The sequence below is a fragment of the Tupaia chinensis genome, unplaced genomic scaffold (assembly GCF_000334495.1).
Source record: "Tupaia chinensis unplaced genomic scaffold, TupChi_1.0 Scaffold138400_2, whole genome shotgun sequence".
Lineage (NCBI taxonomy): Eukaryota > Metazoa > Chordata > Mammalia > Scandentia > Tupaiidae > Tupaia > Tupaia belangeri.
In genome coordinates this window covers 142662-159079 of record NW_006198298.1, presented here as the reverse complement: position 1 = coordinate 159079, position 16418 = coordinate 142662, and the positions used below count along the sequence as shown (strand labels likewise).

General features: G+C 47.4%; 1 protein-coding gene across 1 annotated transcript; it reads right to left on the bottom strand.

Moving 5' to 3' along the window:
* Positions 1-12131: 12131 nt before the first annotated feature.
* On the bottom strand, positions 12132-16198 carry NDUFB11 (NADH:ubiquinone oxidoreductase subunit B11). The gene is given in 4 exon segments (XM_006172426.3): positions 12132-12327; positions 12330-12358; positions 12529-12643; positions 15611-16198. Coding segments are annotated over 4 exon segments (462 nt in total). The 5' UTR covers positions 15834-16198; the 3' UTR covers positions 12132-12232.
* Positions 16199-16418: the final 220 nt, after the last annotated feature.

The window sequence follows — 16418 nt, the reverse complement described above, 5'->3', positions numbered from 1 at the left end:
CTGGTTCTCTAGATTGGTCCGCCTTTCACTCTTTCAGTTGAGGAGCTCCCCCGCCCCCCCAGTTCCAACCCACAAAGGTGTCAAAGCTACTCCAAAGCACAAATAATTAATCCAAGAGCTATCTGGCCCACAGATCTGTCACAAGTGGCCCCGCTTCTTCCCAGACATCTATGGGCACCGAGACCGGCGGCTGGCAAGAGATTCCGAACACATCTCGACTTCTCTCTGCTAGTCCTTTCAGGATGTTTTGTTCCTTGCTCATTGTTACCCGGGAAAGATGGTGCTGAGGCAGTGCTGGTTTTCCTGACTGAATGCTCAGTGGACCCCCAGAGTCTCCGCACAGCCACAGTACAGGAAAACAGAAATCTGGGGGCGGATCCAAAAACACTTCTTAAAGTTAATTCAACACTAGGCCAGCCGAGGGGTGTTGTTTGAGATGACTGGATCCCAAATGGTCCACTGCTGCGGTTCGAGTCTCAGCCCTGTGTAAGCTTCATAAGAAAATGGGCATTCGGGACCAGCGGGCGGTGTGGTGGTTAAGGCGCTGGACACTCCCACATGGCTCACCACGGTTCAAGTCATGGACCTGGTGGCTTGCTTTCTCGCTCCCCCCCCCCTCTGTCTCTCTCTGGTCAAATTAAAATAAATGGATGAATAAATAAAATTAAATAAATAATTATTTTAACAAACAAACAAAAGAGGCAATCAAGGGTTAATAAAGAGGGCCTAGAATGAGCCATACCTAAAGACTTAAGCAAACTTGCTCAGATTCAGCACCCAAGATAAAGCCCCCAGATAAGCTTTTACAACGTGGAAAAGGGATGTTCCAGACTCCCCTCTGGCAAGCAATCACCTTGGCTGACAGATGCTCTGCATTCCTGAGAAGTTACCAGCACTCCCATTCCCACCAAAGCTTGTAGAGTTTACCCTTACTCTCTCCCTAGGATTGAGACCTGCGTGGTGTCTAAGGAACTGGACTCCCACATGGCTGACACTGTTAGAGTCCTGGACCCGGGCTTGAAAATCACACTGACCGTGGGTTATGTGTGCCAGAAATCCCCAGAAGAGAATGGAGAGGGTACTGTCACATGGCCATGCCCCCTGGGGGTGACTTCTCACTCTCCCTCTCTGTCTCTCTCCAGCAAGTGCACTCACCCTGTGGCAAACATCTAAACAAACAACGAAAAAAAAATGGAGAGGGAGAGAGACCATAACCCTTCCCCAGCCATAAGAAGAAAACCTGCCAACCTGCTCAGATTTTGCCCAAGGGTATTCCCATGCAGTCTCTCCCAGGCGACTCGCACCTGTGTTCTGAGCTCTAATAAACTTCTGCTCCCATTTCTGTCTCTGGTAAATTCTTTTACAACCCACGCATCCGCCCTACTGCCACCAGTACACCACTGCAAGACCCAGGGACAAAGACCACCACACTGGCGTGTGTGCGTGTGTACCTAAAATCCTGAAAGGAGGAGAAACCCAAGAGAAGATTGCAGAGTGACCATCCTCGGGGAGGGGGGTGCTTTCTCACTTTCCCTCTCTCTGTCTGCCTTTGTTTCTCGCCCGCAAACCCACAAACTGTCTGTCAAAATTCAAAACAAAAACCCAGGCTGCTAAATCATTTTTTCTCTTACAGAACTTAGATATTAGCTTTCATCCTGACCACCAGAGTTGAATCCTGGTGTAGGAAATGTTACATGTGAGCATGTGGTTTTTTAAAAGTATATTTAAATGTGATGACTCAAAAGCCTTTTTCAGGGCCAGCTGATGGTGCGGTGGTTAAAGCAACTGGATCCCAGAAAGTTGCCCTGGACCTGGCAACTTGGAAGACATGCTGGACACATGTGCATACATGCCCAAAACCCCAAGAGGAAAATGGAGGAGGAATTGTAGTGTGGCCATCCCCACAGAAGTGCTCGCTCGCGCTCTCTCTCTCTCTTCCCCTCCCTCCTCACCTCTCTGCAAGCACACATACCCTATAGAAAAAAAAATTTTTTTAAGAGGCTTTTGCTATAAGGAGCATTCGCTCACCAGAGAGACGGAGAGAGAGAAAGTGAGAAATTACCCCCCGGAGGGATAGCCACGCTGCAATCCCTTCTCCTCCGTTCTCCTCCTAGGACCTTGGGCACGCTCAAGGAAGCGTCCTGCGTGATTTTCAAGCCACGAGTCCAGGACTCTAACTGCATTAGCCATGTGGGAGTCCAGCGATGTAACTACTATGCCACCTGCTGGACGCACAGCAAAACGTTTTGAAAAAGTTTTTTTCAGGGTCAGATCCTAAACGGACCCTTCTGGACTTTTTTTTTTCCCCAAAAAAAAATTAAAGCTTACCCCAAAGAGGCTACATTTATAGGGCAAGTGAAATGTCGGGGGAGGGGGGGAAATGAAGAGAGTATATCCCAGGTGGAGACAATGGTGGCCCAGAGGTCCCTGTGAATTAAGAGCTGGCAGAAGAGGAGTCTGTGAGTAGTTTTCATTTAGGTGGAATCTGCTCTAATCCTAGTTTGGAAAAGTGCAAAAGTTGTGGGACCGGCAGTTAGCGTAATGGCTATGTCGCTGGACTCCCATGTAGTCGACTGCGGTTCGCGTCCCAGACCCGGTGGCTAAACTCATGCCAGGCATGTGTGTGTGCGTGCCCAAGATCCCGAGAGGATAATGGAGGAGAAGGGATTGTGGCGTGGCAACCACCCCTGGGGGGTGATTTCTCACTTTCTGTTTCTCTGTTTCTCTGTCTCTCTCTGTCTCTCTGTCTCTCTGGCGAGCGCACGCGCCCTATAGCAAAAACCTCTACAAAAAAAAAGTGCAAAAGTTGTTGCGTCTGGCTTAGTTTTACTCCTTTTATTTTCACTTAGTATTTAATCATATAAATTTAATTTTGCTATTATATTATTTTGTTTTATTTTCATATATTTTTATTTTTAATATTGTTTTAAATGTTATTGCTGCTGGAGCCAGCATGCCCCAAATCTCAAAAGGAGAGTGAAGGAGAAGGGATTGTAGTGTGGCTAACCCTTCAGGGGGGATTTCTCACTTTCCCTCTCTCTGTCTCCAGTGAGCACACACGCCCTATGGCAAAAAAAAAAAATAAAGTCTATGAGCGAGACAGCATTTGAACAGGGTCCTGACACCATGACGCACCCCCAGCTTTTAGTCAAGCCTGGATCATGGACACATGTACACCTGCAAGCCTGGAACTGGTCCCACTTTTTCCAATTTTCATATGAGGGAAAACCTGTGATAGTCTCCTTTTGTACTCAGGTGAGTTTCTATTAAGAAGATGTGCCCTGGGACCAGTAGTTAGTGTAATGGCTGTGTCGCTGGACTCCCATGTAGTTGACCGTGGTTCGAATCCCGGACCTGGTGGCTTAAAACTCACGCCGGGCACGTGTGCGTGTGTGCCCAAGATCCCGAGAGGAGAATGGAGGAGAAGGGATTGCGTCGTGGCCATCCCCCCTGGGGGGTGATTTCTCACTTTCTGTCTCTCTGTTTCTCTCTGTCTTTCTGGCGAGCATGCCCTATTGCAAAAACCTCTGCAAAAAGAATTACTTTCCATGGAATTAATCATATTCTGATTAATTTTTACAGTGACAATTCAATCCATACAGCAATTTTCTTCTCTTTTTCAAATTTAAGCAATAATAGCTCCCTCAGATATCACCGTGGCCTCGGGCTGCTGCTTGAACATCTCGGGCACATTCTTGCCTCAGTGACTCTGTACTGTTTGTACCTTCTGCCAGAAATGCTCTTGCATTCTATAGTAGTTCATCTCTCACTTCCTTCATTTTTTTTTTTAATAATCACCTTTCTAACAAGGTCTATGCTGACTACCCAATTTAAACACCCCTTCCACTCTCTGATCCTGTTTACTGGCTTTATTTTTAATTTAATGCATACTTATCACCTCCTAACATACATATAATGTACTAATTTAGCATGTTGTTTCATTTTCCTTTTTTTGGCTATAGGGCCCATGTTCTCACCAGAGAGAGAGAGACAGAGAGAGAGAGAGAGAAAGTGAGAAAGCATACCCCTCAGAGATGATTGCAACACCACAATCCTTTCTCCTCTCAGAATGTTGGGCATGCACCCGGTGTGTTTTTAAGTCACCAGGTTCTGGACTCGAGCCATGCAGTTGACCATGTGGCATCCAGCTGCCTTAACCACCATGCTATCTGGCTGATCCTCTTTTCTTTTCTTCTTTTTTTAGTTCATTTATTTATCTCTACCATGAGCAAGAGAGAGGGACAGCACCCCTTACAAGGTCTTGATGTTGTAATCTGCCCCCAGCTTCAGCCCAACCTGGACTGTGGACACACATACTCAGGGACATCTCCAGACACGAACTCAGAACCCCCTCGTGTGGGTCAGCCTTACCAAGTGTCATGTTTTACTGCTGTGCTACCATCTGGCCGCATCTTTCTATTTTTTTTTTTTTTTTAAGACAGGGTCTCACCATATTTGAATCCTCCTGCCTCAGCTTCCCTGCTGGGACCACGGGCAAGCATCACCTCACCAGGCTCTTTTTTAAATGGGATCTTGCTATGTTGTGATCCTCAGCCTCCTGCGTCTCTGCCATCACAGTCACACACCACCATGCCCAGCCTTTCAGTTAGACCAGGTATTAAACCTGGGCCTCCCATGTGGTCGCAGCCTGCAGAACACAGCATCTAAGCAGTGTGCACCATCATGGCTGGGCCTGTGTTGTTTACTTGTTCCCTCCCGCTATTGGGTTGTTGGGGAAGTCATGACATATTTCTGCATAGAAAAACATGTCCTGACATTCCCAATGACCTAATAGGATATAAATTCCATGAGATTTTTGCCATAGGGTGAACGCACTTGCCAGAGAGACAAATAGAGACAGAGACAGAAAGAGAAAAATCACCTCCCCAGGGAGCATTGCCACGCCACAATCCCTTCTCCTCCATTCTCCTCTCAGGATTTTGGGCACACATGCACACGTACCCAGTGTGAGTTTAAGCCACCAGGTCTGGGACTCAAATTGCAGTCAACTACGTGAGGGTCCAGTGATGTAATCATTACTACATCCACTGTTAATGAGGGCGAGAGTTTTTAAATCTTATTTAAAAACTCTCTTCTGTATTCCCCGTTGTCTATAACAGTGCCTGACATTCACTAGGCACTTTATATTTATTAAATGAATAGTTCCCATCATTCTGAGCTTTTATTGTGGCCATTTCTTACCACGTTTAATACTTCAGGATCAAAATTTATAGGCCTGAGTTGGCTCTGTAGCACAGTGGATAGGCACTATATGGAGGAAGTTGAAATCCATGTGTCTGGCCAGGATTTGCGTCCCAGCTCTGTGGACTTAACAGATATATCAGACATGCACACACATGCCCAGAATCCTGAAGAAATGAAGAACTGGAGGAAAAAAGATTGTGGTATGGACAGTCCCTGTTGGGAGGGTCCTCTCCACACATATGCTCTCTCTCTTTCTCATGTCCTCTGGCATTAAAAAAATAAATAAATTTTTACGGGTCCACATTTTGTTGAAAACATTGGATTCTTCCATCAATTTGCCCTCAATGCATTTTGAGGTTCACTGTTGCTGCTGTCAGTTCAGTCTGTGGTGCTTGTGTTTATCAGTAATACTTATTGTGAATCTGGTGTGATATCTCATTTTTATTTCTGGGCCAATTCATGAGAAAAATTGTAAGCAATCCCTCTTTGCACAGTCAGGAATTGTCTGGGTTAGGCTTTACCAATCTGGGTTTTCAGTGAGTTTCTGGTCAATTTTGTGCAGTATATAAAATCTAAACCCTGGGACCAGCAGTTAGCGTAATGGCTATGTCGCTGAACTCCTATGTAGTCGACCGCAGTTCGAGTCCCGGACCTGGTGGCTTAAACTCACACCGGGTGCGTGTGCATGCGTGCCCAAGATCCCGAGAGGAGAATGAAGGAGAAGGGATTGCAGCGTGACCATCCCCCCTGGGGGGTGATTTCTCGCTTTCTATCTCTCTGTCTCTCTCTGTCTTTATGGCGAGCGCATGCGCCCTATAGCAACAATCTCTCAACAGCAACAACAAAAAAATCTAAACCCTGGGTGTTTTATTTCTTTATTCACGATTGAGCACATGTGCACACACAAAAGAAAGACAGACAGATGGAAGCACCCTCCACAGATCCGCTCACACTGTGATCCCCTTCCTCCATTTCTCCAGCCATCAGATCCTAGGCAGTCGTGCACATGATCAGAGTATTTCAAGCCGACCAGGCCAGGGATTTGACACCGGGCCGTGGACACCAGGTGAAATCTGATTTTCCTTAAGTAGTGCATTGCTGCAGTGCCATGGAGCCAACCCCCTAAAACTCTTTAATCATGGCCTATGGGGCCCTGTGGATCCAGTCCTTGACCACCTCTGTAACTTCATCTCAAACTACTCTTTTCCTCACAATATCCCTGCCACAGTGGCCTTCTTGATGAAACTTATCGTCTGGTTTATATGCTTGTTTGTCCTCAGGCTTACCCACTACCCTGTAAAGTCCTTGAGGACAGAGACTTAGTCTGGGTCTTCCCAGAAGCAGACCCTGAGACAAGCATTGAGTCAAGGTATTTATTTAGGAAGAGATTCCAGGAAGCACTAGTGAGACAATGAAGAGAAGAAAGCCAATGACCAATGTTATTAAGTGACTCAGAACTGTGGACAGCCAGACCACTGGAGTCACACACTGGGGGCCAGGTGGTAGTGCAGCAGAAACATAAGTAGACTCATAACGGGGAGTTCCCAGGATTGTGTCCTAGGGCCTCCTTCTCCATGTCAGGCAAGCGTTTGTGCCCATGATCTCGGCTGGTGAAAGCTGGGCATGTCTCATGGTGTGAGAACCCTGATGGGGTGTTGGTGTGTGTGTGTGTGTGTGTGTGTGTGTCATGGAAAAAAATTTAAAGTTAAAACACACACACACAAACACACACACTCACAGAGTTGGCTCACCCAAGGGGTGAGGGGAGAGGGGTATTTCTCTGCCAGCTCCCATCAGTTCAGGCATGGAAGGTTGCTCCAGAGGTGTTCACTTCCTGGCACTTGCAGCCTGCCCCCCTGCAAAGCTGCAGACCTTGGCTGTCGGGAGCTGACCAGTGCCCACTGGAGCAGCCAGGCCACGGGGCTCTGGGCAGGGAACTGACAGTGCCTGCCACAAGGACTATGTCTTCTTGTTCCTGGGCCCTGCACATCAGAAATGCTCTATTAGATCAGAGATAGTATCTGTTATGTTGATGGAACAAAGTTGGGTCCAAAATATCAAGGTTCAAACGTCCTCAATGTCCTCGAGGGCGAACAGTAGGGTGAACACAGTGTGTTTAAGTTCTCTGACCACTCACACATTCCTACCCCACCCTGAGAAATTCCTGAGGCCATTCCCCTGAGGGTGATTTCCCACTTTTTCTCTTTTTCTCTTACTCTTTCGAGTGAGCACACGCTCCCTAGAGCAAAACTTAAAAAGAAAAAAAAAATGGCATGATTTATTGAAGCTCATCACATGTACCCCATGACTTAGTAATCCTGTTCCTAGGTATGTGCCCAAGAGAAATAAGTGCTTACATTCATCAAAAGAAATGTACAAGAATGTTTATAGAAGAATTAGTCTTAATGGACCCAAAAAGAAAACTACCCAGATGCCAAGTAACATTAGAGCAGATAAAATGTGATCTACTCATACAATGAAATGGACTGCAGTGAGAATAAACAAACTACAAATGTACATAACAATGCAGACAGGTTTCATTTGTGCTGGGGGCCAGCTGTGGTGATGCAGTAGTAATGCCACACTTCGTGATGCTGAGGCCATGTGGCAAGGTCCCAGGTTTATGTTCCAAAGTCTCTGTGCACACAGAGTGTGAGCATGCTATGATCCGGGATGGCTAAAATTATTATTATTTTTTTTTTAAAGAACATTGTGCAGAGTGAGGGAAGCTGGACCCAAAAATATGTGATTGCACTTACAAGAAGTTCAAAACCAGATAGAAGTCAGCAAAGTAGCCCAGCCATGGTGGCACAGGTGGTAGGGCACTGTTGTGTGATACTGGAAGCCATATGGGAGGCCCTGCTTTGGATCCAGAGTCAACGTCAACAAACCAGGCGTGCCTGTGATCTTGGCTGGAACGGAGGCTGGAGGGAGAATTGTAGCATGAGACCCTGTCAAGAACACCTCTCTCTTTCACTCATAAAAGAAATAAATTTTAAAGTCAGGAGAGTAGTTACCTTTGGGGTTTCAGGGGATTGGAGAAGGGGGAGGACTCGAAGAGAGCTTCTAGGATTTGCAGTCTTTTGTTTTGTTTTGTTACTATAGGTCACTTGCACTCACCAGAGACAGAGAGAGAAAATGAGAAATCACCACCACCCCACCCCACCCGTGGGGGGATAGCCACACCACAGTCCCTTCTCCAGTCTCCTCTTTGGATTTTGGGCTTGCACATAAATTCACACAGTATTTCCAAGTTACCAGGTCTGGGACTTGAACTGCATCGTCAGCCATGAGGGATCCAGCACCTAAACCTCCATGCCACCTGCTATCCCTGTGTTCTATTTCTTGGCTCAAGTGCTGGCTTCATGGATGTGTCTAATCTGTAAAAAGTAAACGATGGGACCAGCAGGTGGCATGGTGGTTAAGGTGCTAGATTTCCACACGGCTGACCATGGTTCAAGTCCCAGACCTGGCGGCTTGCCTTCTCACATTTTTTTTTTCTCTTTCTCTAGTGAGCACATGTGCCCTGTAGCAATTTTTTTTAAAAAAATGATAAATAAAATTAAATAACATTTTTTTAAAGTAAATGAGCTTTGTGCCCTTTTCTATATGTATACTTTTCTGTATGTACATTTTTTGGAGAGGTTTTTGCTGTAGGGCATGTGCGCTCACCAGAAAGACACAGAGAGACAGAGAGATAGAAAGCGAGAAATCACCCCCCCAGGGGGGATGGCCACACCACAATCCCTTCTCCTCCATTCCCCTCTTGGGATCTTGGGCACGCACGCCCATGCGCCCGGCATGAGTTTAAGCCACCGGGTCTGGGATTCGAACTGCAGTTGACTACATGGGAGTCCAGCGACATAGCCATTACACCAACTGCTGGTCTCCTGTATGTAATTTTAAAAAGTATTCATTTATTTCTTCCATGAATGAGACACACACACACACAGAAAGAGAGAGAGAGAGAAACTCCAATAGGGTCTTGACTCCTCAATCCATGCCCAGCCTCAGCCAGCCCTGGACTGTGAGCACACTTGTGCCTGATATACTCAGGGAGGTTTCCAGACTTGAACCAGGAGCCTTCCCATGTGAGATTGCTTTGCAGCATTGCATTTCACTGTTGTGTCATTGTCCTGCCCCTGTATTTTTTTGTATTCATTACTGGAGGGTACATGCACTCACCAGAGAGACAGAGAAGAAGAGGGAGAAAGCACTCCCACTACCAATAGGGCATAGTCACTCTGTAATCCCTTCTCCATTTCTCCATCCTGTCAGGATTTGGGGAGCACAAGCACACATGCCCCATCATGTTTTTCAAGCTGCCAGGGTCAGGATTTGAATTAGGGTCAGCCACGTGGGATATGGCTTCCTTAACCATTTAACCATTAGGCTACAGGGCTGGTGCTGGCTCCTATCTTTTAATTCAATGATTTAAAAAAGGGCAGCCAGTGTGTTGTGTTTCCTTTCCCTTCAGTGAAGGAGGAGGAGGTGGTATCTTTGCAGCCAGGCCATGGATTTTAGGATTTAGTCTAAGCGCAACCTCTCATTTAAGAAAATGGGAGGGACCAGCAGTTGGCATAATGGTTATATCGCTGGACTCCCATGTAGCTGACCACGGTTCACGTCCCGGACTCGGCGGATTAAACTCATGCCGGGCGCATGTGCATGCATGCCCAAGATCTCGAGAGGAGAATGGAGAAGGGATTGAGATGTGGCCATTCCGCTGGGGGGTGATTTCTTGCGGTCTCTCTGTCTTTCTGACGAGTGCATGTGCCCTATAGCAAAAAATAAATAAATAAATAAAAACCTCTCCAAAAAGAAAATGGAGATTTCCTGAGAACCTGAGAGCTTAATGAGGCAGAGCAAGAGGGAACGGGAAGTGATCATCCTCTGGGGCTGTAAGCTTCAAGGGCATCAGGGGTACATGCTTAATGACCCCAAAGACTCATTAAGCACGTACTGTACCAATCACTGCCCTGAGTGAACAGCACACACCTGAATGCCTGCCTTTCTGAAGCATATATCCTGAGGGAGGGAGGAGGGCATCTGGGGGAACGGTGTGCTCTGAGCTGCAGGCCAAGTTTATCATAGGAGGTGTTACTCCCATACAGACAGGTGCTTAGTGACTGGAATAGCATGCTCTTTTTGTTTTTTGCCATAGGGCACATGTGCTCACCAGAGAGAGAGACATTGAGAGGGAAAGTGAGAAATTACCCCCCCCCCGGGGACGGTGGGGATGGCCATGTCACAATCCCTTCTCCTCCATTCTCCTCTCGGGACTTTGCGCATGCATGCACGCACACAAGTCTGGCATGATTTTCAAGCCAACACATCCAGGACTGAAACCACAGTTGGCCATGTGGAAGTCCGGCACCTTAACCACCACACCACCTGCTGGCCCCAATAGCATGCCCCTTTCACTGCCTCAGTACCAGTATCTGCAGGTTGAGGGTTGCAGTGTGCCCTCTTTACACAGGAACATTCTGCTTTGGGGTCCCATAAGGAAGCAGTCAGGGGGTGACACTCCTTACTCCAGGAAGGCTCATGGGGTCATGGTTCCCATTGCAGCCACATCCTTTGGACTAAGGCTCCTTCTGAAACTCAGTGGCTAGGGGCAGGGAATTGTACAGGTGGTGGCTCCAGCAGGTCAGATTTTCTTCCAGTAGCCAGTGACTGGGGGCTCCTACACCCTCTGAAGCCCAAAGTAGGGACAAGCACAGCAATGGTATGAGTGTTCCTGAGAGCCGTGAAAGGAGGGTCACCGGAGAGACACTGAGAGCTGCAAGGGAAGCTCAGGCTTAACAGAGACTCCCTGGAAAGAGACAGAGACAGCCTGAGTCAGAGCAGGTCCCCTACTAGACCAAATGTGTGTGTGTGTGGGTGAGAGAGAGACAGAGAGAAAGAGAGACCCTGATGTAAAGAGGCAGCCTACTCTCAGGAAGTGGGGGTTATCTTCTCAGTGAGAAAGACACACAGAAAGACAAAGAAGAGGGCAGGGCAGAGAAGCAGACACACATGCTCACATAGAAAAATGTGGCTGTTGGCTGAGACTACTCAGATTTGTGGTAGAAGGGACTAAAGAGGCATCCAGACTTACCAAGACACAGACAGGGCCAGCCCTGTGGCCAAGTGTTTAAGGGAGCTGGATCCTACATGGTGGACTGTAGTTCAAGTCCTGGCCCTGGTGGCTTGCAAAACACACTGGGTGTGTACGCGTGTGCCCCAAATCCCAACAGGATGGAGAAATGGAGAAGGGATTGCAGCAGTGAACACAGCCCATTGAGGGATGCTTTCTCCCTCTGTCAAGAGCATGCATCTTCTGACAGAGACAGAAACTCCAAAGCCCAGAGAGAAGCAGAGAAGGCAGGAAGGGAGACAAACACTCATCCTCAGTGGCAGGAAAGCCCTGCTCTTTCGCATCACCCTCAACTTCAGTTGCCCCAGCCCATCTTCAAACATAGGAGGTCCCAGTGAAGTAGTTTTTCTCTGAAGATGGCCGACATCAATTTCTTCCTATGTGCCACATTTCCATTAAAAAAACAAAACAAAACCCTGAACCACCACATAAGCTGAGGCTAGGGGCTAGCAGGTAGCATGGAGGAGGCAGCTGGATCCCCCATGGCCAACACTGCGGTTTGAGTCCAAGACCCAGAGGTTGAAAATCATGCCAGGTCCATGTGTGTCCCTAAAATCCTAAAAAAAAAATGGAGAAGTGATTGTGGTGTGGCCGTCCTCCCCACCCCCACTATCCCAGAGAGTGATTTCTCACTTTCTGTCTCTGTCTCTATAGCAACTGCACACACAGTCACTTGGATATGCAGCCCAGGTGAGCCTCAGCCACCACCTCTACAACCACTTGAGTAGAAGGCCAAGAACTACCCTCACCCCCATGTTCCCTTCACAACAAAATCAATACTAGCCAGTCAGACTTTCAGTCCCTTTAATTAGGTGGTCTGAAAAGAAGAAACACTGGCAGGCTGGGGGTGGGGAAGGTGGTACTACTTGAGCCCCACGTAGCAACAGGTCAGTCCTCATCCTCTGACAGCTGGATCTTGCTGGGATCAAAGCAGTAGGAATCCATAATGGGGAGACCATTGGCCTCCCGATATTTCACAAGCTCTCAGCTTCGCGGCGGGCCCACTCTTGCATCCTAGAGACAGAAGTGTAGGGTAGATGTGTAGGAGTCTCAATGGACAGTAATTCCCCAACTCGGCTCCATTCCCCTGCAGTACAGGGACAGCACACCAGGCAGAGTCCCCTTCAATCCCTACCCTCTGGCTCTACCCACTGCCCACCCCACTCTCTGAATACCCCATGCACCTGTAGTCAGGTAGATATGCCACGAAGGTGCTGCCAAGGACCAGGACGATGGAGAAGCCAAAGAAGAAGACAGTCCGCATGTTCCAGAGGTCCACAACAGGGTCCTGGTCGTAACCATGGGAGTCTGGGTTCTGTAGAGAAAGACACATCAACAAGGGCTTCCTGTGGTCCTACAAAGTATTATGCTGGCCCTGCACAACCTGGTCTCCAATCTCACCTGGGACCAATCTCCCTCCCCCATGAAATTCCTCTCTACTTTTCTTCTTTTTTAATTATCAGAGTAGGTATGCTCACCAGAGAGAGAGAGAAAGAAAGCACTCCCCAATGGGGTGTGGTCATGCCACAATCCCTTCTCTTCCATGTCTCCATCCTCTTGGGGTTCGGGGAATGGATGCATTCACCCATGTTTTTCAAGCCACTGGGGCTGGTATTTGAATTGTGGTAAGTCATGTGGGATCTGGCTCCCTAAACTACTAGGCTACAGGGCTGGGCCTCTCTTTCTATTCTTAAAACATGCCAAGCTCCTTCCTACCACGGGGCTTTTGCACTTGCCGTTCCCACAACCTGTAAGACATTTCTCACAGATCTAGTCATGGCTGGATCCACCTCCTCATTCAAGATTTTAGCTTTATCACCAGTTTCTTTAGGAGGTATTCCCCAGTTTCTTTGTCTATTAATTTGAACCATAGGAAACTGTTTTTAAATAAGTCAATAATGGCTACATATTGGTATTGTCTTAGGGTTTAACCTAATAAAACAGCTCCCTACACCCAAGTCACTCTCCATCCACTTATCCTGTTTACTTTCCTTTTAGCACCAAAGTAGCACTCCCCCCAGACACTCTGCATCACATTATCTTATAATATTACGTAGTACATATTCCTATACAGGTTGAGTATCCACTATCTGTGGGACCAGCAGGTGGCGTGGTGGTTAAGGTGCTGGAAAACTCCCACATGGCCGACCGGGGTTTGAGTCCTGGACCTGGTGGCTTGCTTTCTCACTTCCTCTCTCTCTCACTCTTACCCTCTGTTTCTCTCTGGTCAAATTAAAAAATCAATGAATGAATAAATTAAAAAAATAATAATTTTTAAAAAAAGAATATCCACTATCTGAAATGCTTAGGACCAGAAATGCTTCAGATTGCAGATTTTTTTCATATCTTGGAATATTTGGGAATTTTGGAATATTGAGGGTGGGACCCAAGTCCAAATACAAAATTTATTTATGTTTCATATACACCTTTATACATATAACCTGAAGGTAATTTTACATAGCTTTTTTAAGAGAGATTTTTGTTATAGGTTGCGTCTACTCACCGGAGAGACAGAAACAGAGAGACAGAAAATGAGAAATCACCTCCGGGGGAGGGGTGGCCATGCCACAATCCCTTCGCTTCCATTTTCCTCCTAGAATTTTGGGCACACACGCACAGGTGCTCAGCATGAGTTTTAAGCCACCGGGTCCAGAACTCGAAGTGCAGTCAACTACATGGAAGTCCAGCGACATAACCATTACGTCATCTGCTGGTCCCAATTTTATATAACTTTTTAAAGATGTTGCGATCCTCCTGCCTCAGCCTCCCAAGTAGCTGGGACAAAGTCACATACTACCACACCCAAAATCTATTATTTTTAAGATTTATTTAATTTTATTTAATTTTCATTTATTTTAATTTGACCAAAGAGAGACAGAGAGACACAGAGACAGAGAGAGAGAGAGAAAGTGAGAAAGCAAGTCACCAGGTCCGGGATTTGAACTGTGGTCGGCCATGTGGGAGTGTCCAGTGCCTCAACCACCATACCACCTGCTGCCCTCCCCCCACTCAAAATCTTTCGACAGGATCCTGCTAGGTTGCCCCAGCCAGCCTTAAAACTTACAATCCTTCTGCCACTGCCTCCCCAAGTTGCAGATACCACCACACATGGCATACATATATTTTATATTGCAACATTTTGACTGCAACCCATCACCTGAGGTCAGCTGTGGCATTTTCCAATTGTGGTGTCCTATTGGTGCTCAAAAATTTCATATTTGGAGCATTTCAGATTTCAGATTAGGGATGCCCAGACTGTATTACTGTCTTTCTAATAGTTCACATGTTTATTTTCTGTCTTCCCCTCTATCATATGAGCGCTACGAAAGCATGAGCTTTGTTTAATTTTCACCCTTCTGTGTGGTCCTGAACTGTGCCTGGCATGCAGCAGGCACTCAATACATATTTACGGAATGAATGAATGAGTAAATTAATAAGCATCCTATGTATCCAATCTCTTAACATGAGGTTTACATTGGTGTGAAAATTATGATGTGCCAGGTCTTTTCACATACACAAACCTCACAGTATCTCAGTGAGGAATGTGGCAATAATCAACACTTTCTAATGCTAAGTACTTATAAAGTGCCAGTTGCTGTCTGACCAGTTTGATTCATTTAATTACATGAAGTTAGTATTTTAATTTTTAGATGTCCTCTTATTTTTCCCATTTTACAAAGACACTGAGGCACCAAGAGGCTAAGCTACTTGCCCAAGGTCACACAGATGGATAACTGTCGACCAGGCCATCCGACTTCAGAGTCTGCTACTATGGCACTGCAGACCTGGTAACTCTAAGTTCAAATACTGGTTCCACCACTTATTCAGTTAGGTGAACTCCGGTCTGCTACTTTTCATCACGGTGCTTCCAATTCCTCATGTGTGGAATGGACATGATAAAAGTGCCTATCGAAAAACTGGGTTGTTCTTCTAAGGGGGTGAGGGGTTAACGTACGCAAAGCGTTTAGAGCACGGGCTGGCCACGAGGGAGTGCCATGTCAGTATACAGTATTACCGTTGTTATACTATGTTGCCTCTAACCTGTCCTGAGCTTGATATGTGTTTGCAAGATAAGATCAATCCCGCCTCTGGCCCTAGACTGAAGACTTCAGGGCAAAAAGGAGGAAAATTCCTAAGTCTTTAAAGATTTCGCCAGCTGTGCAATCCTCAGCCGCCCAATAACGTCCTCTGCGGCGACAATGGAAAAGCCAAAGAAGAAGACAGTCCGCATGTTCCAGAGGTCCAAAACAGGGTCCTGGTCGTAACCATGGGAGTCTGGGTTCTTCTCATAGAGGTTTTCGTCCTCGGGATCTGGGTCCTCCTGCCAGCCTACGGTCGGTTCCCAGGGCCGCTTTCCTGCCACAGCGGACGGGGCGACCACAGCCCTGGAAACACTGGATTCCCAGCTAACGCGGGCAGCCGGGAGCCCTCATGTCGCAACTGCCGCCAGAAGGCGGCGAGCGCACAAACCGGCCAGCCCAGCCGCCATGACAGATTGTGCGGCAGGCTCTCAGGGGCGGGGGCGGAAACGCGACTCTGCGCAGCTGCAGTTAGCTTTAGCGCGATAATTATCGCTCCACCCCCACCACACTAAATAGGTCCCGGGTCCGGTTTTGTTTTCAAATAAGGCGGGACGTAGAGGAACCTTCGGGTCTTCCAGCTGTCATGGCCCAAAGGGACCAATCATCTCCTTATCCTCTCGATCAGACTGAGAAATGTCTTACTGATAGATGTGTCCATTTCCTCGATGGGAAGAAAGCGGTGACATTTGGGAGGACACGGTTCTCAGCCAATCCGTCTAGAGCTTTCTCTTGCCTTTTGGGGAAAGAGGTGGAGTTTCCGCTTGTCTTTCATCTTCAAAGGAAGCCCAGCGTCTAAAAAGCGGGCCTTGCTGGACTGGCCAATAGCTCCTCTTTTTCTCTACTTGCGGGGCGTTCGCACGGGGAGTGGGGAGGTGGCATCCGGTTGCCAATCAGAGGAGGCCGGGGATGGCTCAGAGCAGGCGGCAGCCAATAGACGAGGCCGGCCAGAGCGCGCTCCCTTAGTAGGTGGATGGGGGGCGGAGCGCCGGCCC